The sequence below is a fragment of the Rhinatrema bivittatum genome, chromosome 1 (genome assembly GCF_901001135.1).
Source record: "Rhinatrema bivittatum chromosome 1, aRhiBiv1.1, whole genome shotgun sequence".
NCBI classification, from domain to species: domain Eukaryota; kingdom Metazoa; phylum Chordata; class Amphibia; order Gymnophiona; family Rhinatrematidae; genus Rhinatrema; species Rhinatrema bivittatum.
Genome location: NC_042615.1, coordinates 526,024,310 through 526,050,172, shown reverse-complemented (window position 1 = coordinate 526,050,172; position 25,863 = coordinate 526,024,310). Strand labels below are relative to the sequence as shown.

The following is a 25,863-nucleotide window of genomic DNA, read 5'->3' as shown; positions in this document are numbered from 1 at the left end:
TGTACTTCAATATCTTCTCCTCTCAAAGCTGTGCGGGACATTTCTCCTTCGATAAGCCCTCAAACATTCTTCCTTGCCTCTATGCTCAAGCGTTCAGAGCCCAGTGAGTGGCATGAACTGGAATAATAAAATCAGTCTCATTCCCTGGGTCTGTCCTTGTGACAATTTAAATTTTTCCCCCTGCTCCTTGATTACATTTTGTCTGGGCAAATTGTTGCCCAAATAATATTTACTTGGTCAAATTAAGGGAGTGCTGGGGGTGATATTCAGCATTGCCCTAAATCCTATTTACACCTTGGAAATATCTTAAATCAAATATTCAGACAGCATTAAAAAATGTTAACCTAGTTATAACCCTACTCCTGTCTCAGTTCAGATCAGAAATACCTTGACACGGCAGAAGATTCCTCAAGCTACATCATATATACTGGTACAAATTCTATAAGATATTGAACTTACATGACATGATAGGGTGTAATTGTGGAATAACTAGATGATTCATTGTATTGACTAGAGCTCGAACACACCCAAAAATATTCTAAATAACCAGCTGTGCATGGCTGATGCTGAAATATTTGTTTTAAAAAAATACAGGAATGCTGTTTTGTTTATCTACATTAATTGCTGCAAATTTCTATAGAAGCTCCTTACCATCAGTCTTCGCATCCTTTCCTTCTCAATTCGCTCGGTTTCCTTTTTTTGCTCACGCTCTGTGTTGGCATGCCAAGTGGCCACAGCTTTGGAAAGTTTCTGAATTTTCCCAGTAACAGAGCGATGATACTCCTTGAAGTCTTTCGCATGCTGCAAGATGCTATTGAGATATTCCTAAAAATTAATGAATAAAATTACAAGCTGTTATCAGATTCGCAATAGTGATTTTCAATCAGACTTTTATAGCACTGAACTACTGGACAAGCCAAGTAAAATAAATCTTAACACTATAAACTTAAAATGCCTAAGACATATATAAATACACTGATAACATTCATCCCTTTCTGAAATAATTTTATGTATTTTCTCTAAAATTTCCAATTGTCCAACCACTTTAAAGACTGTTTAAAGTTGCTGTCTAGATTTCTGGAATTGCTCCATTTTCACACATACATTACTATCTGCTACTTTTTTTTTAGGGGGGCAGGGGGTAGAAGAGGAATAAAGCAGGGTATTCTTTTTTTTGCTTTTAGACTTTAACTCAATTAAATCTTTCCCCAACCTCCTACAATATCATTCCAACAGCAGGTCAGAGACAGTGCATTATAGAGTTTCACTCAGGTCCACCCAGTATCAGCCCACCTTTAAATGTCCTTTTTCACCTAAACATAGAGACCTATACTCGAAAGATTTGTGAGTAAAATTGGCTTTAACCTGCACAAATCTGTCTCTTTAAAAATATCCCCAAAAAAATGTTGTGCAAAACAAAAATGACCTGGACAAAGTGAGTGGGGCTTCAGGAAAGGACTGGCTAACATATTTAGATGGCTAATTCCAGAGTGAGCACTATCTGGCTGAATCTGTGTGGAGAAGTCAGTCTGTTCAAACAGCTGGCCTAAAGATACCCAAAACCAAAAAGGGATATTAAAGCCTGTTGGCTAAGTTAAGTGTCCAGTATCTTAAACTGAGGTGCTAGCCACCCTTTGGCTGTACCCAAACGCTCATTAATTTACTGTTTTAATCTGTCTTCAAGAGTAGTGCAAAAAAAAATATAAAATCTTTTATATATGCAAGTAAAATAGACATTCCATAATGCCTCATTAAGCAGAATTTAGCAGAGCAACACAGCTGAAGAAGCAGAACAGCAATGTTGACAACATAAAGATAAGTTTAAAAGTTGATTCTTTCCTGCTGTGTAAAACACAGAGTGTTGAGAACATGCGAAAGCACTCCAATGAGGCATTGTGGAATGTCTATTTTACTTGCATATATAAAAGATTTAAAACAATTTTTGCTTGCACTACTCTTGAAGACAGATTAAAGCAGTGCATTAATAAGAGTTTGGGTACAGCCAAAGGGTGGGCCAGCACCTCAGTTTAAGGTACCGTACACTTAACTTAGCCAACAAGCTTTAATATCCCGTTTTGGTTTTGTGTATTTTGACATATAGGAAAATTGGTTCTTACCTACTAATTTTCATTCCTGTAATACCACAGATCAGTCCAGACAAGTGGGTTTATGCATCCCTACCAGCAGATGGAGGCAGAGAACAAAATCTTTGAAGCACTACTACATTTTTTTTTATTTATTTATCTTTTTTTTTTTTTTTTTTTAATATACCTACGTTAGTTGGGAACATCACATCGGTTTACATTAATGCAGCCAAGAAGGCTTTACAGGGAAATGAGAACTTTAGAACAGAGTATAACAAGGGTTTTAGAACAAGGAGTTTTAACAATGGTTCGGCACCGTGTTTGCAAACAAGTGAAAAAATTAAACTATATACAGGGTAAAAAAAGGTTAGTAAATGTTGCTTACCTGTAACAGTTGTTCTCACAGAACAGCAGGATGTTAGTCCTCACATATGAGTGACATCACAGGATGGAGCCCAATCACGGAAAACTTCTGTCAAAGTTTCCAGAACTTTGACTGGCCCCTACTGGGCATGCCCAGCATGGCACTAACCCTGCAGCTAGCAGGGGTCCCCCTTCAGTCTTATTTAAAAGCTACAGGCAGTGCTGAAAAATAAACCCGCCCGCAGCACCGTGGGGCTGCGGGCGGGTTTTGTGAGGATTAACATCCTGCTGTCCTGTGAGAACACCTGTTACAGGTAAGCAACATTTGCTTTCTCACAGGACAAGCAGGATGGTAGTCCTCACATATGGGTGAGTACCGAGCTGAGGATGTCCGAACATGCACCAAATGTACCCAAAGGCGTGCAACAGGCACAAGAACTGGGGTGGAATTTGGTAGAGGGCATCCTGAACCCCACCGGGCAGGCAGAAGGGTGTTGGTACATCACGTTGTAAATAGGTTACGAAGGACAGACTGGCCGAAGATGGAATCTTGTCTTCCGGCTTTGTCCAAGCAATAGTGGGCTGCAAAGGTGTGGAGAGAACTCCAGGTGGCAGCCCTGCAAATATCAGGAAGCGGCCCCGATCATAGGTGTGCTACTGAAGTTGCCATGGCCCTCACAGAGTGTGCTTTAACACGGTCTTGAAATGGAATGCCCGCTTGCTGATAGCAAAAGGATACGCAATCCGCCAACCAAGAGGAGAGAGTCTGCTTACCCACAGGCTTCCCTAACTTGTTAGGGTGGAAAGAGACAAACAATTGAGTGCTTTCCCTGTTGGCAGCTGTACGGTCTAGGTAGAATGCTAGAGCCTGTTTACAGGCAAAGGTATGCAGAGCCTGTTCTCCTGGATTGGCATGGGGCCTGGGAAAAAAGGTAGGTAGTATGATGGATTGATTGAGATGAAAATCCGAAACTACCTTAGGTAAGAATTTAGGGAGAGTGCGGAGTACCGCCCGGTCCTGCAGAAGTTTAGTGTAAGGCGGATAGGTAACTAGAGCCTGTAATTCACTAATTCTGCGAGCTGAAGTGATAGCCAAAAGAAAAATCACTTTCCTTGTGAGATATCGAAGTTCACAAGAGTGAAGAGGCTCGAATGGAGGTTTCATGAGCTGACCCAAAACCAGATTAAGGTCCCAAGAGGGGGCCAGGGGACGTAGTGGAGGCTTGATGTGGAGCAAGCTCTCCAAAAAACGTGTTACCAGGGGTTGTACTGATATAGGGGACATCCCCGACACCTTTATGGAAGGCAGCTACCGCACTGACATGCATTCTGATGGAAGAAGTCTTAAGACCTGACTCTGATAGATGCCAGAAATAGTCCAGAAACTTAGGGATTGGACAGGAAAAGGGGTCAAGGAACTGAGAAGAGCACCATGACGTGAACCTTTTCCATTTGTAAGAGTAAGATTTTCTCGTGGAAGGCTTCCATGAAGCAATCAAGACACGGGAAACTGGTTCAGAAAGGTTAAGTGGTTGAAGGATTAACCTTTCAACATCCATGCTGTCAGGGACAAGGCGTGAAGATTGGGATGGCGTAGGCACCCATCGTTTTGAGTGATCAGAAGCGGGTCCGTCCCTAAGGGAATGCGCCTGTGAATGGAGAGATCCTGAAGTACTGGAAACCACACTTGGCGTGGCCAGTGAGGTGCTATCAGGATCATGGTCCTGATGTAACTTCACGAGAGTCTTCGAAAGAAGAGGAAGTGGAGGGAATGCATAGAGCAGACTGGTTGCCCATGAGAGGGAAAATGCGTCTCTGGGCTGAGAGCGTTTGCTGCGAATGAGAGAACAGTAGTTCTCTACTTTGCGGTTTTGAGGAGACACAACGAGGTCTATCCGAGGAGATCCCCATTGTTGGAAGATGGAGGTCGCTACCGAGGGGGTTCAGAGACCACTCGTGCAGTTGAAAGACGTGACTCAGCTTGTCTGCCAACACATTGTCCACTCCTGGCAACCAGGTGGCCCTAAGGTACATCGAATGGGAGAGAGCTTCTGCCCAAATCTATGTAGCTTCCTGACATAGAAGGAAGGAGCCTGTGCCTCCCTGTTTGTTGATGTACCACATGGCCACCTGGTTGTCCGTCTGAATCAGGATGACTTGGTTTGAGAAGCGATCCTGAAAAGCCCTGAGAGCATATCTGATTGCTCGAAGTTCCAGGAAATTTATTTGGTGTTTGGCTTCCTCTGGAGACCAAGATCCTTTTGTTTGCAGATTGGCCACATGGGCTCCCCAGCCGAGGTTGGAAGGGTCGGTGGTGAGCGTGACTTCAGGGCCTGGAGCCTGGAAGGGCAAACCCTGGAGGAGATTGATCTGATTTTTCCACCAGGCGAGAGACAGACAGAGTGAGTCTGTGACGTGGACAACGGTCTACAGGGGCTGAATGGATTGAGCCCATTGTGACCTTAGAGTCCAGTCCACGTCACACCAATGGCCAAACGGGCCATTGGTGTGACGTGGACTGAGAACGCCATGTGTCCCAAATTGGGGTGCAGTCACAGAGTGTTGAGACTGTAGCTGGTGAGCAAGAGACACGAGAGTTAGTGCTCGCTGTCCAGGCAGAAAAGCCTTTGCCTGCAAGGTGTCCAAGTCTGTCCCAATGAACGACAAGGTTTGAGATGGGACTAAATAGGATTTGTCGAAGTTGATGAGAAATCCTAATGAAATTAAGGTGTGAAAGGTTAGATTGAGGGAAGACAGAGCAGCTTGCTGAGTGGGAGCCCTGATAGGGGTAGACGTGAACACCTTGAGTCCTGAGGACGGCTGCAACGACTACGAGGCATTTTGTGAAGACTCGTGGTGCAGACACTAGGCCAAATGGAAGCACTCAGTATTGATAGTGCTTGGGGCCTACCAGAAACCTCAGGTATTTGCGATTAGATGGAGTTATCGCAATATGAGTGTATGCGTCCTGGAGGTCCAGAAAGCAGGGCCAGTCTCCTCTTTGTAGAAGAGAAAGAAGCGAGCCCAAGGTGACCATCTTGAATTTCTCTCGCAGGAGGTACTTGTTGAGGGCACGTAAGTCCAGAATAGGACGAACGCCTCCCGATTTTTTGGGGATTAGAAAGTACCGGGAATAGAACCCTAGGCCGTGCTGAGAGTATGGTATGGGTTCTATTGCATTGGACTGGAGAAGGAGGGAGATCTCTTGATCCAGAAGAATGGTGTGATCGGATGTTCTCCACATCAGCAGAGGTGGGGAGTCCGAAGGCAAGGAGAGAAAGTTCAGATGGTAACTGTGAACAATTACTGCCAATACCCATTGGTCTCAGGTGATTGAGTGCCATATGTTGTGGAAGTGGCACAATCGACCTCCCACTGGTATGTGAGGCAGTGGGATCTGGCTGCTGCTATCTAGGTGGAAGTCAAAAACCTGAAGCAGGCCCTGGTTGAGGAGCTGCTTGTGGCTTTTGTTTACGTGTTTGACGAGACTGTGCTTTTTGAAATGGTCTCGTGGCACAGGAACTGGTTGGTGGCGGGTAGGACTTCTTCGGGCAGAAGAAGGACTTTTTAGAGTCCTTCCTGAAGGGCTGTTTAGAAGAATAGTCGGAAGGCATCAGAGAGAGCTGTCTTAGGGTCTCATGATGGTCCTTTAGTTCCGCTACCGTCCGTTGAATCTGTTCGCCAGATTATCTCCGACACAAGGCAGGTTGGATAACCTGTCTTGTACTTCAGGGCAAAGGTCAGAAGACTTGAGCCAGGCCCACCTTCTCGCCGAAATAGCAGCTGCAGATACTCTAGTAGAAGTATCAAAGATGTCATAAGTTGTTCTGATCTCATGCTTGCCTGCCTCAAAACCCTTGTTCACTAGGGTTTGGAGCTGTTCTTGAAATTGCTGAGGCAGGGAGTCCAACAAGTCTTGTATCTACTTAAAAATGACCCTGTTATATGGAGTTATATATAGCTGATAGGCGGCAATCCGGGAGATGAGCATTGACCCTTGGAAGACTCGGCGACCAATGGCATCTAGGAACTTCTGTTCCTTGCCAAGAGGAACAGAAAAATGAGGCTTTGACCTCTTTGCTCTCTTCTGTGCAGACTCCACCACTACAGAGTGGTGATCCAGTTGTGATTTATGAAAACCTGAAGCTGACTGTACCAAATAGGTAGTGTCAGCTTTCCTGTGGACTGGAGGAATGGAGCCAGGATGTTCCCAGTTCTTCTTCAGGAGATCCAGAAGAACCTGGTGGATAGGTATAGAGGTTATTACTTTGGGAGCATCCAGGAATTGGAGCAACTCCATCATCTGGTGCCTATCATCCTGTTCAGTCTGCAATTGGAAGGGAACCAATTCAGACATTTCCTTCACAAAGTTTATAAAGGAGAGGTCCTCTGGAGAGAACGCTTCCTACTTTCAGTGGGTGAAGGTGGTGAAGGTAAATCATCGGTGTCTGGTGAGGAATCATCAGTCCAGGTATCATAAGGATCAGCACCTGTCCCTCTAGGAACTAGAGGGGGACAGGGTGGTGGGATACCTGAAGGTCCCGGTCTAGGCTCCGAAGGAATTATCGGAGGCACCGAAGGCACAGGCACAGGCACAGGCATCAAGGGATGGCTCGGTGGCGCCGGACGTATCAGCACTGATGGTTGGACAGGTGGTGAGGGACGTATCGGCATTGATGGCCGAGGCAGAACTCCCAATGGAGGGATGCAAAATGGTGTTTCTCCTCTCGATGACAATGTAAGCGGGGAGGGCACCGGAGCCATCGGAGACCCGGGATCCATTGGTGGAAAAGCGGCAATGAGCGCTTCCATCCTGGAGAGCAGCGGTGCCAATGCTGCCGGAATCAGGTCGGTGATTGGTTCCACAATCCGTACTGGTGCCGGAGGAACCTGGAGTCGTTGCATCGCCTTGTTGATGGCCTCCTGAACCATCCGGTCCAGTTCTTCTCAGAGACCTGGAGCAAGCAGCCCCGGCTCCGGAACAGAAGGAGGCAGAGGCATAGCCGGAGGGACCACCATTAAAGGTGGAGTCGCGGCTCCCGATCCCCTGTCTGGTGAGGGTTGCCTCGGTGACCCAGTCACAGAAACGGTCGGTGCCTTTTCTGGACGGGGTTTCTTCGACAGCGGCTCGGACGATGGCAAGGTCGATGATTTCGCTCCCTTGATGGTCTGAGACTTACGTTGTCGATGGCGATGTCTGTCTCTACGATCCACTCGGTCCTGAGGGGGAGTAGAGGGTGACGAAGGCCGAGAAGTCGTCGATGCCGGGCGGTCACCAGCAGGTGATCGATGCTGGTGCTAAGTTGACTATGCCGGCTCTGACGACATCGATGCAATGGACGGAGTCAGGGTTTGAGCATGGAAGAGAAGCTCCATCTTCTCCATTCTGGCCTTGCGACCTTTTGGTGTCATTAGGGCACATTTGGTGCAGGTCAAGACATCATGCTCGCATCCTAGACACATTACACAGACTTTATGAGGGTCTGTGATAGACATGGTGCGAGTACAGTCGGGGCACCGACGGAACCCCAACGCCATGGCAAAAAATCGAGCCGCAGTACGGTCGATGGCCAGTATGCCTCGAGAGTCAAACTCGCCGGTAATAGACGAAAAATGGGTAAAACCTTACCGGAGTACCGCGGTCTGAAAAAAGTTAAAGGAGGGACCCCTGTGGGGAAAATTAACTTTTAGTAATTCCGTGAGGAAAATTCCTGTCAGGAATCTGTGCAGAGCTCCTTTACCGCGAGGCTACTGCTGTGCGGGAAAAAGAAGACTGAAGGGGGACCCCTGCTGGCTGCAGGGTTAGTGCCATGCTGGGCATGCCCAGTAGGGGCCAGTCAAAGTTCTGGAAACTTTGAAAGAAGTTTTCCGTGATTGGGCTCCATCCTGTGATGTCACCCATATGTGAGGATTACCATCCTGCTTGTCCTGTGAGAATAGTATATACAATGTAAGAATATTTACAGGGAGAGTTTACAGGGTAAATAGGGTTTTGGTCTATACAATGTACGTTTTTAGTCTCTAAAATGTAAGTGGAATCCGGATATTTTCATAATGAAGTGTGGAGGGGTGGGGCGATGAGAGGGGGTCAGGGAGAAGGGGGAGGTTTAAGCGTGAAGGATTAAGAATTTACAGTGAAAATAGGTTTTAGTAAATGCAGTGGAAATGGAAACATGGGTGTTTAAATAAAAAGGGATGGGGGTGGGGAGAAAGAGTAAGGTCAGGGAGATGGAGGGACGGGATTGATGGGCAAGCGAGTTTAGAGGGGAATCCGGTAACATAAGGGATTTAAGGGGGGGGAGGGAGGGTGTGAAGGTGGAGAAAAGTGTAGAGGAGAATGGAGGGGGAGGGAGGTAGAGGGTGACAAAAGAGATGCCTTGCGAGGTGGTGGTTAGGAAGAAGACTTGTGAGGAAGGTTAGAGGGCATGTTCAGGTGTATGCCTGTTTAAATAGCCAGGTCTTTAGGTTCCGTTTAAATTTTTTAGGACAGAGTTCTTGGCGTGGTTCTATAGGCATGGAATTCCATATAGCGGGCCCTGCAATGGAAAGTGCACGATTTTTGGTGGTGGAGAGGTTAGAGAGTTTGGGTGATGGAATGCGTAGTGTTGCTAGGTACTTATTTCTGGTTGGTCTTGTGGTGGTGCGAAATAGTAGGGAGTCACTGAACCACTGCATATTAGGATTATGCAGCGCTTTATGAATGATGGTGAGCGTTTTGTAGCTATATGTGTTTCCGCCGTGGCTGCTGGTGGGCAAGATTTTGAGGTGTGTGGGGCTTCACCCGGGAGACATAATACTGGTGGCTACTGAGAGGCCTCAGCAATCTTGGTTTGCAGATCTCAATCTAGTGGTGGATGGCCCCTTGGGACCTGCTCTTCTGCCAAAGCTTCTGCACCAAGATCCCATATTTTCAGATCAAGCAGCTCGCTTTTGTCTCATGGTTTGGCTTTTGAGAGGAATGCTTAAGTAAGAAAGGTTTCTCTGAAGATGCTCCTATGCAAGCTTCCATTGCACATATTTTTCCTTCTTGCAAAGAGGTTTGGTGAAGGGTTTCTCCTTTAACTCCATCAGAGTTCAACTGATGGCATTAGGTTGTCTTCAACGCAAGGTACACGGAGTGGCTCTGGCTGCACATCCAAATGTGCTGTGGGGGGATGAAGCATTTGCGCCCTTCAGTTTAGAAGCTGTGTCCTTCCTGGAGTCTTAACTTGGTCCTTGAAGGCATGTGTGCAGCCCCATGTGATCCTATTAGGAAGTCTACTATAAAAGATCTCATTTTGAAGGAAGTTTTCTTGGTTACAATTTTTTCCGTCAGACGAATCTCGGAGCTTCAAGCCTTGTCATGTAGGGAGCCTTTCTGAGAATTTCGTATTTGAAGGTCTCCCTGCAGACTGTTCCAGCCTTTCTGCCGAAGGTGATTTCGTCTTTTCATTTAAATCAATCAGTCCTGCTCCCAGCTTGCCCAAACCTGGAGGCTACAGCACCTCATGCGAAAGAGTTACAGCTTTTGGATGTCAAGCGCGCATTGTTGCGATATCTTAAAGTTACTAACAGCTTCAGGTTGTCGGATCACCTTTTTTGTGCTATGGAGTGGGGCGAAGAAAGGGCTTATCCTACTCGTCCCAGGCAGCGTCCTGGGCCGAATGTCAGCAAGTGTCGCCACAAGAGATTTGTAGGGCGGCTACTTGGAAGTCTTTGCACACTTTGGCTAGACATTATTGTTTGGATATTCAGGATTCTGAGCCCACGGGCTTTAGCGAAAGTGTGCTTCAAGTGGGACTCTCACAGTCCCACCCCATTTAGGGAAGCTTTGATACATCCCACAGTCTGGTCTGATCTGAGTACATACAGGGAAAGGAATATTGGTTCTTACCTGCTAATTCTTCATTCCTGTAATACCACAGATCAGTCCAGAGTCCCGCCCTAGTTTAGAAAGAGAATTTTGGAGAGTCCGCTCAGTATCTCATTATAATTATTCTGAACAATGGCATAGGTTTTGTTAGTTCTACATGTTTTTACTGTCGGTGAGATTATCTGTTCTAAGTTTCCACTTCCCACTGTTCGTTCAGGGAGTATGATTTTGTAATTGTTATTGTTATGGTTGCTATCTTGGCTTGGGTACTTTTCAATACTGAAGGATTGCAGGTGACAAACTAGGTTTTGTGGCAGTGTCTGCGAAACTTTCTCTGTCTCCATCTGCTAGAAGGGAGGCAAAACCCAGGAATCTGGACTGATCTGTGCTACTAAAGAAACGAAAATTAGCAGGTAAAAACCAATTTTCCTTTTAACCCAAGGACTCTACATTAACTTTTGAAGCGAAAGCATGCATGAACTTTTGCTTTAAAGTTTGGTCGCAGGTGCAAAGTGCCTGGAAACCTTTGGCAATGGCAATTTTATTTAATAAACCGGCTTTTCGTGCAGATAGAATTTTGCAAAAAAAAAAGACCATATGTGCAGTTGAAAATGAATCTACACATGTGCTTTTCCTCCTCCATCTTCAACATGCCCATGGCTCAAATGTGTACGTTGGGAAACCACGCACTTTTAGCTATATTGCAGGGGAGCAATTTTCACACAGATAATTTCCATGTAAATGACTTTGAAAATTAGTCCTCCCCCCCCTCCCCTGACAAACAAGAAGAAGGTTAAGAAATTAGGAAAAAAAAAAAAAAGAAGGTTAAGATACCTGGTGCTTCTGCCTTCGCTTCCTCTCCTGCTCAATCTTTTGTTGCTTTTCCAATTTTTCTGTCATGCGGGCCTCCCGAAGGGTCTGCCGCTTGCTGCGTTTGTAAGCTTTAGAGTTCAGCGCAGTTTCCAATGTCGTGTCACGCCGCATGCAAGCCACCACCTCTTGTCGCAGCTAACAAATGAAAAATGAATGACCTTGAGGCTTATTACAAAGGCAAAGCAGGTCAACTTTCCCACTGAGGTGTCCGTTTAAGAAAAAAGGGCAGAAAATTGGAAGCGTGAAGCAGGCATGAGATTTGTGCATTTTTTTCCTATTCTGAGCCTTCTGATTAAAATTTGTGAAAATGAACGTAAAGTCTTGTTGCCTAACCCAAGAAAATGATCGTGCCTAAATCCATGCATAGGTCTTGCAGGCCTGTACCTAGGGCAACAGATTTCCTGCCACCCTCTCTCCTCCAAGTCACCAAGGCTTGCTCCAAACTACGGTATATAAAAACCGTCAAATAAATAAATAAATAAATAAATAAAATAAATTCTGCCCCAGACCTCCTCCTGTCCCGTCGCCACCTGCCCTTCACCCCCTAGATCTCCATTTCAGCAACACAATCCTCAGACCGTAGCGAGTACTGTTGCTAGGCTCCACCCCCCTGTATGCAGGCTTAGTCCCTGGAACTCAGTGCAATTGGAGGCTCCCACTGCTGGTGTGCAGGTGGAGGGGGTTCAGCAGTGGGTGGGAAGGGACCAGAGGGTTGGGGGGGGGGGGGGGAGGGAGGGATGGCACTGACACTGTCAATGCCTAGGGGTGACATCAGTTGAAATCAGTGATTGTAAATGGTATGATCCTGTCCATCCCTACTCGGAGGATGACAAGAGTTTCAATCCAGTGTTGGGTGTACTAAGATCCTGGAACATTTCCAAAGAGACTTCTCCTGGAGGGCTCAAAGAGCCATCGGGGGTAAGGATACCTGAGAAATTGGAAGGGTGCTTTCAGAGAGCCTGAATTCCTCTGCCACTCCCATCTCCCTGACTTTCCAGCAGGATCCTCAAATGGGAATTGTAAGGAGAAAGCATCTAAGCACTGGCATACCTGAAGTACCAGTGTGCATAGTCTTGAGGGACAAAGGATACAGTCCCAGAGTTCTGGCATGGTGGCCATTCAGTATTGCAATTCTGAATCTATCCATGTAGCCTGGGCACAAATAGGAGTCTTTTCTGCCCTAAAGGCTCAATTCAGATCTCTGAGTAAACAATCAGCACCTTAGATCTAAGTTGAAAGGAGAGATGAGATGCTACCCAGCAAGAATACAAATAATGACTGCAACAGAAAGAAAGTTCATTTCTGTACAAATACATGAAATTATTCTAACACTTCAATAAATTCAAACCATTATAAAAACCAGTCCAGTGTGTGGAGTGCCTTTGTACAGCAACTCTGTCCACCCTGCCATCAAGGGATTTTTCAGTATCTATATATAGCAGAACTCATACACTCACCATCCTATAACTCGGACAGGGTGAGGCAAAATGAATATTTACTTCTGCATCCAGGAGAGTCAAAGGGTGAAGGTGGAAGGGAGAAAAGATCAGAGTGGGGGAAATGGAGAAGAGAGATGACTGCACCTACGTGGCATAGTACTGCAGTGTGAGGTGGAGGAGAGTGAGAGTGCTGCAACAAAGTAAGCACTCGCAGAGATGAAATGCATTCACCATGTACCTCTACAACCAGTCTCCCCCCATCGAACCAGGAACCAGAGTACATTTTGTTGCTACTGAGTAAGCCCTGAAGGAATTTTCAAATCTCTGTACATAATATTCATTACACATTTCAGTAATCCATAAACTAACAAACACTTTTGGAAACCCCTCCTACTACTTATGATCAGTGAAAATAAAAGGTATACATATATTTTCATTCACTCACAAGTGGTGTAATCATGTGTGTTACATCAGCAAAATCAGCAAATTAGCTAGGACAATTAAAAAAAAAAAAAAAAAAAAAAGGTGCTGTTTAAAATGTGAGTGAGTGGTGATAATCGTGCACAGCACAACCCCAGTAAATTATGGGTCCACCACTACCCACATTTTAAACAGCATCTTTTAAGAGAGTCATACCGTGCAACATTCATGAACCATGACCACCCATGGCCATCGGTCATCTAACATTTCTGAGAAAGCAGAGCACCTGTCGTTGGAAGTTCAGCAGTCGAAGTGCCTTCAATTCCACCGTGGCTTTGGTTCGGAGATCTGGGGGCAAAGATCCAGGCAAATTTTCAAGTTCCTGGATTCTGTGAGCAATACGAGCCTGAAGTCTAACAGATGAAAGAGAGAAAGAAAAAAAAAAAAAAAACAAGAGTAAGAGAGAAAATAACAGCTCATGTTTACAAGTTATATAATCATCCACGATGAAGGCGGCAGATACCAGTTTTAGGACTGGGTTGTCTAATGCAGTATACAGTAAATGCTGCCATGAAATTTAATGAAAAAAATTAATTTCCTAGAGAAAGTCTCAATTAATCAAAATATCCCCTTTTAACCATGTTCTAATTACGTAACAGGATATGCACTGTAATCCCCCTCAGCTCATTTTATAAGCTGGGCTTGAAGTTAATCATGTTCTGCCCTCATTTACGCACAAGCTTTCAAGGTGGCATATCAATACCTTTCTAAAAGGGTCTGTCTAACTGAATTCATGAAATGGAATAGAATATGCAAGTTAAGTGAGGCTGTTACATTAGTTTAGAACTAGAAGCAAATGCAATAAATTAGATCTTCACTCCTCCCCAAAAGTTATTTCTTGTATTTATTTCCTCTTTTCAATTTTAAAGCATTTATTTTCCTAGTCTTTCCTACTAAAGTCTACAGCTGCCATGTTTATTTCTCAGTTTCTGTAGAGTGTATCTGCATTACCCATTCATCTCTTGTTTTCCTTACTATTTACTGTTCTATAATATAAAGGGAGGCACTCTGGTATAAACTGGTAAAAATCAGAAATAACTAGGCCCCCCCCAGAATGTTTTCTTCAAAGTTTTCCCCCAAGTCTGAAAAACATAGATAGGAAAGAGTTGGTTGGATTACTTAGTTAGAGATGGAAAAGATCACTGTATAGTCTCATTCAAATGCAAACTAGGTTGGTAACACTGCTGCTTTAATAGATCAACTAAAATCACCTCATCTTTTCTGTCATCACAGTTTTACTTTTTTAAATCTCTTCCTTCCCTCTATAAATCAGACTACTAAAGATTTTCTGGATGGAACCTGTTCACAGCAAGATTTGTGGACAATCAATATAAAAACCCAGCAGAGAGAAACACTACTCTACTTTTAAAATGTTTTCATCATAAACCTGTAAAGAGGATTTGCCCTCTGATCAATCTTTGAGGTCAAAGTACCTCTGTTCATCTTTAGACAGTTTTTAAGATATAAGCCAACACAACGGACTGCCATTTTTATGGTTCTCTGTGGCTCAGACTCACAGACAGCTGGACAGAGCCACAGAAACAGCAGTCATTGGGAGAATAATTTTCAAAAGGGACTTGTGGGGTAAAATACTGCTTTAGGCATAGAAAAAGCAGAGTTGCTTACCTGTAACAGGTGTTCTCCCAGGACAGTAGGATGTTAGTCCTCACATATGGGTGACATCATCAGGATGGAGCCCTATCAAGGAACACTTTTGTCAAAGTTTCAGTCCGCCAGCCAGGTGGATAGGGTCTGCTTGCCCACTGGAACTCCCAATTTGGTTTTATCAAAGGAGACAAAAAGCTGGGTGGACTTCCTATGGGCTGTAGTGCAGTCCAAATAAAAGGCGAGCGCACGTTTACAGTCCAAGGAATGCAGGGTCCGCTTACCTGGGTGTGAGTGAGGTTTTGGAAAAAAGGTAGGAAGTGTTATGGACTGATTCAAGTGGAAATCAGACACTACCTTTGGTAGAAATTTAGGGGGAGTGCGGAATACCACACGATCATGGAGAAATTTGGTATAAGGTGGGTATGTTACCAGTGCCTGTAGCTCACTGACTCTGTGAGACGATGTCAAAGCAAGTAGAAAGAGCACTTTCTAAGTGAGATGATGTAGCTCGCAGGAGTGCAGGGGCTCAAACGGAGGACGAATGACCTGTGCTAGCACAACATTGAGGTCCCATGCCAGAACTGGAGGACGTAGTGGAGGCTTCAGTTATAGCAAACCTCTCATAAAGCGCCCTACAAGGGGTTGTGCCGAGCTCAGGGCATCACCTATACCTTTGTGGTAAGCAACAATGGCACTGACATGCACTTGGATGGAGGAAGTTTTTAGGCCAGACTCCGAGAGGTACCAGAGGTAGTCCAAGAACCTTGTTGTGGAGCAGGAAAAGCGGTCTATTTCCTGTGTCGTGCACCACAAGGAGAATCTTTTCCATTTGGAACAATAAGATTTCCTAATAGAAGGCTTTCGTGAAGCTACGAGGACCTGGGACACGTAGTCAGAAAGGTTAAGGGATTGCAATAACAACCTTTCATCAACATCCAAGGAGATGCAAACAAAGTAATTCAGTCCCAAACTTTAAAGAAGCTCATGAAGGAAATAATCTTTAATTTTTCATTTGAAGCGGCAACTCCATTGCTCAAAACACCACAGTTCTCAAAAGGGTCCCCTGTGTTGTTTTGAGCAATGGAGTTGCCGCTTCGAATGAAAAATTAAAGATTATTTCTTTCATGAGCTTCTTTAAAGTATGGGACTGAATTACTTTGTTTGCATCTCCTTGGATGTTGATGATTGAATATTTGGAGTGCAATTCTTTGCTCCGTCGTTTGTGTTTTAGTATCAGCCTTTCAACATCCATGCTGTCAAGAGACAGGGATTGGAGGCTCAGGTGATGCAACAGTCCGTTGTTCTGCGTTATTAGAGTTGGATCTGTGCCCAGGCGAATTGGTTGCTTGACTGAGAGGTCGCGTAGGATGGGAAACTAAACCTGCCGCGACCAGTGAGGGCTATGAGGATCATTGTGCCCCAGTCTTGTCGCAACTTCACGAGAGTCTTGCTGATGAGTGGAAGTGGAGGGTATGCATATAGAAGACCCTTTGTCCACAAGTGGGTGAAGGCATCCCTTGGAGGTGTCTTGTGGCTGTGTTGTAGAGAGTAGAATTGGTCTACTTTGCGGTTGTGTATTGCCACGAAGAGGTCTATGTTCGGGCGGCCCCACTGTTGGAAAATTCAGTTCGCTACAGTGGGATCTAGGGACCATTCGTGGGGATGAAAAGTCCCGGCTGAGGTTGTCCGCCAACTCATTGTCCATGCCTACCAGGTAGGTTGCTCTCAGCAGCGTGGAATGGGAGAGAGCCCAGGCCCAGATCTGTGCCGCCTCCTGGCACAGATCTGGGCCTGGCATAGCAGGTAAGAGCCTGTGCCCCCTTGTTTGTTGAGATACCACATCACTACCTGGTTTTCCATTTGAATTAGGACTTCTTTGTTGGATAGGCAATCCTGAAATGCAAATAGGGCATACCTTACCGCCCTGAGCTCCAGAAAATTTATCTGGTGCTTTGTTTCTTCCCTGGTTCAGGTTCCCTGGGTTTGAAGATTGTGGATGTGGGCTCCCCAACCCAGGTTGGAGGCATCTGTGGTTAGTGTAATCTGAGGATCCGGGGGTTGAAAGGGTAGTCCTATTTGAAGATTGGACTCTTGTATCCACCAAGCTAATGAGTCTAAGCTGGTTGGTGACGTGGACAATGTGTGATAGATCTTGGTTTGATTGGGACCACTGGGATTTTAAAGTCCATTGTGTTACTCTCATAGCTAGTTGAGCCATTGGGGTAATGTAAACCGTGGATGCCATGTGATCTAGCAAGGTTAGCAGGTGGCGAGCTGTGGTGGTTCGGCGAGTCTGTACTGCTGTGGCCAAGGTTGACAGTGTGCGTGCTCGGTCCTTTGGGAGGAACGCCCTGGCTTGAATGGTGTTTAGATCTGCTCCGATGAACGAGAGGGTGCATGACAGAGTTAGATGTGACTTGGGATAATTGATGAGAAACCCCAAGGACGTAGCAGTTGTATGGTAAGATGGAGGGATTGAAGCACCTCGTCCTTGGATGGACCCCTGAGAAGCCAATCGTCTAGGTACGGATAGACTTGGATACTGTGCTGCCTTAGTTAAGCCGCTACTACTGCCAGGCATTTTGTAAACACACAGGGTGCTGACGCTAGGCCGAACGGTAGCACTCGGTACTGGAAATGCCTCTGACAGACTATGAATCTGAGGTATTTTCGATGAGGAGGGGATATGGCTATATGGGCAATAGCCTCCTGAAGATCTAGAGAGCAGAGCCAATCTCCCTTTTGCAGAAGAAGGAGCATGGTGCCCAAAATTACCATTCTGAACTTTTCTTTGCATAGATATTTGTTTAGGGCGCGAAGGTCCAGTTTAGGATGTATGCCGCCTGACTTTTTTGGAATCAGAAAATATCAAGAGTAGAACCATTTTCCTCACTGCAGTCGAGGAACTGGTTCCACGGCATTGGACTGCAGGAGGGTTGAGAGTTCTGCCTCGAGAAGTGGAGTATGGTTGTTTAAACTCCACACCGGACGTGGTGTAAGAGTCTGGTGATAGCGTAAGGAAGTTTAGATGGTAACCGTGGGCAACCATAGAAAGGACCCATTGGTCCATTGTGATTGTGTGCCATATGTTGGCAAAGTGGCACAAGCGGCCTCCCACAGGAATTGTTGTCTGAGGTGAGGATTGACTGCAACTCTCTAGAAGGGAGTCAAAACCCCGATGCAGGACCAGTCTGAGGAGCTGGTTGGGATTTTGGAGGCCTGTGCTGGCGAGGCTGACCTCTTTGAGGTCAGCCTCGCCAGCACAGTCCAGGATGGAGGAGGGTAATACCTACGGGTTTTATAGGTTAGCCTCCTGGGTTCCCGTCTAAATGGCCTTTGGGTGGTAGACGAGAAGTCCGAGGGAACAGTGGATAGTTGGGGCAATGTCTCGTGGTGGTCTTTGAGTTGTGCCACCGCTTCCTGTATTTTGTCGCCAAACAAATTGTCCCCTGTGCATGGAAGGTCTGCTAACCTGTCCTGGACTTTTTGATGTAAATCTGAAGATTTCAGCCATGCCCAGCGTCTGGAGCTTATACCTGCTGCTGACACCCTGGAGGCAGTCTCGAAGATGTCAGAGGCTGCTCTGACCTTGTGTTTTCCAGCATCAAGGCCCTTTTGGAGAATGGAATTCAATCCCTCTTGAAACTCCTCCGGCAGGGATTCAGAGTAATCCTGAACTTGTTTCCAGAGATTTCTAGAGTATTGTGTCATGTATAGTTGATAGGCTGCTATACGTGCCATCAACATAGAACCCTGGAATACCTTGCGGCTGAAGGCGTCCAAGGACTTCTGCTCTTTACCAGGAGGGGCAGAAGAATGAGGCCAGGACCTCTTAGCCTTCTTCTGAGCGGATTCGACCACTATGGAGTGGTGAGGGAGCTGGCTCTTCTGGAATCCTGGAGCTGATTGAACAAGGTAGGTAGCATCAGTTTTCCTGTTCACCGGTGGAACTGTACCTGGGTGTTCCCAGGTACGATGTAACAGGTCAAGCAGAAGTTCGTGGACTAGAATTGCCATCACTTCTTTGGGGGCATCCACAAATTGCAGAACTTCCAGCATTCTGTGCCTGGCATCTTAAGTTTGCAGCTTAAAAGGGATGGTTTCAGACATTTCCTTTATAAAGCAGGTAAACGAGAGATCCTCTGGAGGAAAGTGGCATCTTTCTTCTGGAAGTGAAGGCTCTGATAGGATGTCCTCAGAATCCTGAGAGTCAGAGGAATCATCACCCCAGGGATCGTATGGTTGGTCTTCTCCACCCTGCGGTCCTTCCAATGGAGGGAGAATCCCGAATCCAGCCGGATCAGGGGGTGGCACCAATGGAATCTGTGGAGGCACCGAAATTGGCGGAGGTGGCACAGAGGCTGGTGGAGGAACAGATAGCATTGGTGTTTTCGATGATCGTCGGGCTGGAAATATATCCAATGGCCCCGTAATCGGATCCAGCATCGATGGATCTCGATCTTCATTGTCCGATGACAGAGGAATCGGGGTCGATGCCAGTGGAGGAATCGATGGTCTTGGAGGCATCGGCGGTCCGGAAGGAGCGGGCACCAATGGAAGTGCACCGATAAGGGTGTCTAGCCTTTCGAGGAGTGGAGCCAACATCGTAGGCACCGGGTCAGGCTTCGGCATGGGAATCGGTGCCGATGGCGATTGAAATCCTAGAAGCACTTGTAGGACTGCCTCTTGGACCATCCGGTCCAATTCCTCCCGGAAAGCTGGTGTTGGTAGGACAGCTGCCGGGGTTGGAGACTCAATAGGCATTGCCGGAGGGTCCACAGGAATCTGTGAAGTCTCGGCTCCCGGCACCGTTGCAGGTGGGGAATGCCTTAGTGTCCTGGGTCCAGAAGAGGATGGAGGCTCCTCTCCCCGGGACTTCTTGGTCAGTGGGTTCCAACGATGTTGATGGTTTGTCGGTGCCCACTCCCGAAGATGAATCCAGTCTGTGTTGATGACTGTGTTTTTCTCGGTGCTCGGCCAGATCCTTCTCCGGCACAGAGGATGATGATGTTGAGGCCTTAGAACGTGATGATGCCGGTGACGGCCTTTCCCCAGCGTCCCGATGCTGAGAAGTCGATGGAGATGGAGTCGATGACGAAGACGGCTTCCTACTCTGTGCACTCTTGGCCGGAGTAGGCGGGGACAAGCGCTTAGATCTAAACAGGTGTTCCATTTTTTCTAAGCGGGCTCGGCGGCCTTTTGGAGTCATTTGGGCGCAACAGGTGCACAGTTGGATGTCATGGGAAGCATAAGAGCAAACGTCGTGAGGGTCCATAATGGACATAGTCCTCGGACACTCTGGGCACTTCCGAAAACCAGTCGCCGTTTTTTGAAAAAATAAGCAAGGCACATGGGTCAGTGGTCGTCTGGCACAGATAAGAGCACAATCGGGAACCGACCACAAAGAACAAGGTAAAAACTTACCAGCGCAAGTGGAGGTCGATGGGGAACCCCGGGACGGGGAAAAAGTTTTGAAATTTTTAAGAAAAGTTTTGAGAGGAAAAATGTTGTGAGGAATTCTCACAGAGCTCCTGAGAACCACGAGGCAACTGCTACGTGGAAAAAAAAGAGACTGAAGGGGTGTTCAGTGATAGGGCTCCATCCTGAGGATGTCACCTATATGTGAAGACTACCATTCTGCTTGTCCGGGGAAAAGGCCTTTTACAAACTTGCCCGCCGAACATGCTGATGAATTTACGCACATGTGTCATGTTCCTACAGACGTTTACCAAGAGTGAGTAGAGGCAGACCTGCGGACAGAGTTGGGGAAGGGGTTTAGATTTAAGATGCATACTTTTGGATTTGAAAAAACGTGTACATTTTCACAGATGTTTTGACAGGTGTAACTTGTGTGGGTTGATTGATGAGATTTTTTTTTTTTTTAAAGCACACAGTTATGCATACAAATCTACTTTGAAGATTGATCTAGCTTAGGCGTATATTTGCCTGCTAACTTGTGTGTGATGTTACATAACAGCCCCCTACAGTGGCGAAACCCCAATGAAGGAAGAGTTGCGGCTGCCGAAAAACATCACTGGTGGCCACACTGGAGAAAATGTTGCTATCGGACAAGTTAGACTATCCAATATACCAAGGGAGAGGAATTCCACCTTGTCTCAGTTCAGTTACAAGCACACACATTGTTGCACAATACAGAAACAGCCACACTGAGGGCCAGGGGATTTCAGACAGCCAATTTATGCACAAACATGACTATTTACAGGAGGAAATGGCTTTCACAATTACCCTCAATCTGGTGCCTGTGCAATTTGTGCTACATGGGAAAATAAAAACAAGAATTAAGGAATACAAAAGTGTCATCAGGAGAGGGATTACAACACCGTGGTTAATCAGCATAAAGGTTTTGAACACACCAAGTGTGAACTTAAGATAGAGGTTCTTGAAGTAAGCCAGAGGAGTACCGGTGTTGAGGGGGGTTAGATATAAACAGAAACCTTTCACAAACTGCACACTGTTGTATTTACTACCTAGAAGCATACATCTAGAGGGCAATAATCAAACTGCTCACACGAGGCAAAGTCCCACGGGTAATTTTTGATCATGAGCTTTGCATAATACTTTTGCTTTGATTATTGCCCCTAAAAAAAGCACCCACAGAGATTTGCACCTGCTTTTTCCCTCAGAAATAACGTGCACAGGTTTGAAAATGTCATCTCGGTGCATTATTTTCCTCCCCAACCTCAACACGTCCTTAGGACTGCTTCTAATCGGGCCGATACAGAAAAACCCGCGGCAGAGCGCCCACTCTCCCGGCGTGTGCCCAGGCCATTCTCCTGGGCGCGCGATTCAGAAAAACACAAAATGCAAATGAGGGCCCACGGTAAATCAATCACAAACTTACACACACGTGTTTTCAATCATACAGTTACATTCATGCTCTCTCTCACACACATACTCTTTTTCACATATACAGGGTCTCAATCATTCATATACATGCTATCTCACTCACACACACACACAGGATCTGAAACACATATGATTGCTCATTCACTCACTCTCACCCCCTCCCCCGAACTAGCGGCAACAGCAGCCTCCTCCCAAACCTAAACGCAGCAGCAACCTCCTTCGTTTTCAGCCCTCGCGGAGAAAGGAGTCCCATCGGCCGTGGGGGTTGACGTTGTACCTCATTTTACTCCGAGCTGCGCTGCTCATCCTTCACGCCGATGCTGCCCACACTAGCATGGTCTCTTCTTCCTGCACACGCACCTGCTGCTCACCACTTCCTCTTCCGGAGGGCGGTAAGAAGAGAGCATGGCGGTGCCGCTGACTCCAGCTCTCCTGCTGTGTTCCGCCTGGGCTATCAGCATTTTAAGCCCGGGCGGAGGGCCTATTTCGCTTGGGTAGGGGGAGCAGTTTAAAGCTGACCTTGCATATACATAGTGGGCCAGATTTTAAAAAGCATTTACATGCGTAAATCTGGGTTTTACGCATATAAATGCACTTTACTCGAGTAAGTGGGCTTTTGAAAATTGCTACAATATATGCCATTGAATCGTCCATAGGATTTACTCGCATAAGTGCACTTTACATGAGTAAATGGCTTTTGAAAATTGCTACAATAGTAGTTACATTTATGCACGTAACTCCTTTGAAAATTACCCCCAGTGTGTTGAGTGTTAAGTTGTGAAAAACACACAGTATTATTTGGAACACACAAATTCTAAGTGGCAATTGTTTAGTCAATTTATTGTGTGTTTTCTCAATAACATAAAAATTAAACAATAAAATAGAATTAGGTCAACCAAGTTTTTATTCTGACTGAAAAGTAAATAAAGAGACATTACTGGTCTACCAAAAAGAGTTCCATTAAAGGAAACAGATATTATAGATATTTGCTCAAGATACGAGAAATTTATAAATCCACTTATGGTGCTTTGATAATTTTTTGTATGGAAGGGAGAAATTATTTTTATAGAACTTTTTTGTAATTGGTGGCTCACAATATGGCTTTTGATACAGTTGTGAAAGTACAAACTGATAAATCCTGATAAAGTTATTGTACAAACTGATAAAGTTATTGTTCAATGTTCTATGTAAAAAACCCCAGTCTAACCTCCCAGACCAGGGCAACCTTTCGTTACTTGTAAACCGGATTGATTTGTATTGCATACAGGAATTCCGGTATATAAAAATTAAAAATAAATAAATAAATAAATAAATCCTGTAGCCGTCCTCTCAAACTCTTTTCTCAAAGTTAGATTTATTGTTGATCTCCGATTAAGAGCTGCTGGCTCAAAGATGCAAAGAGCACATAATTCAGGGATGAAGAATTACATTATGCTCATGGGTGCAGTGTTCTCAACTACAGAATGAAAGGTTTTCAATTTCAGTGGGATAGCGGATGTGGTACTGAAATTTTGAGTATATTAATAATTCAGAATACACTTCCACTGTCAGGCAAGAGGGCAAGTACACCCGATGCAAGCTGATATAGAGATTTCAAAGCATGCATGTATAGCCTTAAGCCATCATAGAAGGGAAGGCACTTTGCAGGGAATTTTGAAAGGCCAACTTTTCAGTTTACATGTCAGCAACTTGCCAGCTTTATTGCCCCCTTCAAAATATTCCTGATGTACTACTTCCGATTGGTGTGTGATGCTGTCAATGTCAATTAATTGCAACTCATAACTAATGTTTGAAAATTGATTGAGCAGTGACCGTGACAGTCTGCTTATGGAATTTTTCCAATGAGGCTATCCTGATTAATAAAGCTGTCCTAATTTTCTCTTTTTCTTTCTTTTTATAGGATGCTCTCAATATCAATTTCCCCCAGATCACTGCTTGTCCTCTCCCCCGCCCCACAACCTTTCACAGTTTCATTCAAAAGATTGCCATCAATACCCCTAGCCTTCATTCCCCTCCTACCTCGGTCACAACAGAAACTGTCTCACCCCTACCCCACCCCGGACTCCCCCGCCCCGCAACCTTTCACAGTTTCATTCAAAAAATTTGCCATCAATACCCCTAGCCTTCATTCCCCTCCTACCCCGGTCACAACAGAAACTGTCTCACCCCTACCCCACCCTGGACTCCCCTATCCTCCCACCTCCTCCTCCCCCCTCCTGATGACCAAAACAGAACCCCTGCAGGGAATGAGGGTCTTACTACTTACCTGCACCCGGCGATTCCAGCGCCGAAAGCGTTAACTGCTCCTATCAGAAGCAGCAGTGGAGCCACCAGGAACGGGTGAATAAGACCCTCGCTCCTGGCAAGGGATCTGTTTTAGCCATTGGGTAGGGGAAGGAGGATAGGGGAGTCTGAAGTGGGAGAGGGGTGAGTTTCTGTTGTGACCAGGGTAGGGGGAGAATGAAGGCCGGGGTTATCAATGACAACTTTTTGAATGAAACTGGTAAATGTTGCGGCGGAAGGGAGAGAAGGGATTGCTCTTGTTTTGGGGCTGCTGGGCCTGACAGGGCCATTTATGTATGGGGGAGAGGGAAAGGCTTACAATCGGGCTGGGGGATTTTAGATTTTATTCTTTTTTTGGTGACACTAAAAGCTAATTAACCATCATATCTGTGAAGATACCTGGTTAAGTAGGAAGTTATCCTGCTACACAAGTATATAAAAATGAATATATAAATAAATAAATAGCTTGAAAACCTAACCAGCTATATTCAAACATACCCGGTTAGGTTTTCAAGGTACCTGCTACATATAACCAGATAACTTTAAGCAAGTATATTCAGTGAAACATTTATCCCGTTGAATATAAGGACAAATTAGCCAGATAACTTACCTTCTAAATGGCCTACTGAATGTTGGCCTCTCTATGGGTAGGTTTTGCAGTTCTGATCATAATCTGGGAACCAGGCCCAGAGTGACTGGGTGTGCATACCGTGCATTTCCATGAGGCGGCACACCCAGGGGAGGCGGCAACCCGGCGGCAGCTGAAGAAGGAAAGAGGCTGCAAGCTGCCAGTGCTCAAGCCACAGTCGGCCACCGGAGAGGCCTGTGTGCACACACAGTTTCCACTCTCCCCCTCAATCAGGAAGGTCAGTGGGCCGTGGTGGAGCTCATCCCACCACGGTGCAAAGACATCAAGAGGTCTGCGGGGCTGTGATGGAGCTCATCCCACCACGGCCTGAGGACACTAGCCCATGTGTGTGAGTGACTGAAAGAGTGTGTGTGTCTGAGAGCCTGTGTGTGTAAGTGTGACAGCCTGTGCGTCTTTGAATGTATCTGTGTGAGTGCCTGTGAGAGCCCATGTGTCACATATAGGATCTCACAGGCATACACACACATAATGTATCTGTGAGGAAGAGGGAGCCTGTGTATGTTAGAGAGAGGGAGTGTGTGAGAGAATGAATGTGTTATTGTGCATGTGTGAGAGAAAAGAAAATGTGTTCGTCCTTACCTCCCCCAATCCACGACAATCTCAGGGTGACTGGAAATCAGAAGATAACAGGTATGGAGAGCAGGAGATTTTTTTTCATCCTTAGTTTTAAATTATTGGGTGTAATTTGATAATTCTGCTCTTTTGAAATATAATTTTTTTTTTTTTGGGGGGGGGGAGAATAGAACTTTTTTTTAATTATTAGATTTTGTATTCAGACGATCTGAAATATTTTATTGGAGTTTGGGAAATTTTGTATATTCTATTCATTAACTGTTTGAAATATGTATTATTTTTATGAATATGATTTTAATATTACAATTGTTTTATATTTCTTGATTTTATTATTTAATGTTTTTATGAAGAATGGTGACGTTTCTGTTTTTCCTTTGTTGTTCTGCACGTAGAGTCTGGCTTGTTATGGGTTCCAATTCAGTTCTCAGCACATTTCTGTTTATACTTTCTGATCTCTTTATTCTGTATTTGGTAAGGGTGTTCTGCATATGTGACCTAGGTGAAGTATTTTGTTGGCATCTATAACAGCCTGGTTATTGGTGTTCTAGGGCCTGGTATAATGGGGCAGATTTTCAAGGGGTTACATGCGCTGGGCCTATTTTCAAAAGGCCTGGCGGCACACGTAAAGCCTTGGGACGCGTGTAAGTCCCGGGGCTGGAGCCTCCAGGCACAGCGGCCATTTGCCACTGTGCCCGGGATCGCGGACAGGATAGGCTGGCACACGCAACCTATGCCTGCCCAGAGGCAGGCGCAACTTATAAAATAAAGGTTGGGGGGGGGGGGGGTTTTAGG

At 45.6% G+C, this 25,863-nt stretch overlaps 1 protein-coding gene across 4 annotated transcripts in view; it reads right to left on the bottom strand.

The window, feature by feature from the left end:
• Positions 1–25,863, bottom strand: part of SMARCA2 (SWI/SNF related, matrix associated, actin dependent regulator of chromatin, subfamily a, member 2) — a 604,786-nt gene that overhangs the window by 438,563 nt on the left and 140,360 nt on the right. For all 4 annotated transcript variants that reach the window (XM_029613254.1, XM_029613271.1, XM_029613280.1 and 1 more), the window contains exons 7-9: positions 13,318–13,444; positions 11,134–11,307; positions 652–825 (exon numbers count right to left, since the gene is read on the bottom strand). In XM_029613254.1, coding sequence (XP_029469114.1) covers positions 652–825; positions 11,134–11,307; positions 13,318–13,444 — 475 coding nt within the window. The remainder of the gene's footprint in view (positions 1–651; positions 826–11,133; positions 11,308–13,317; positions 13,445–25,863) is intronic.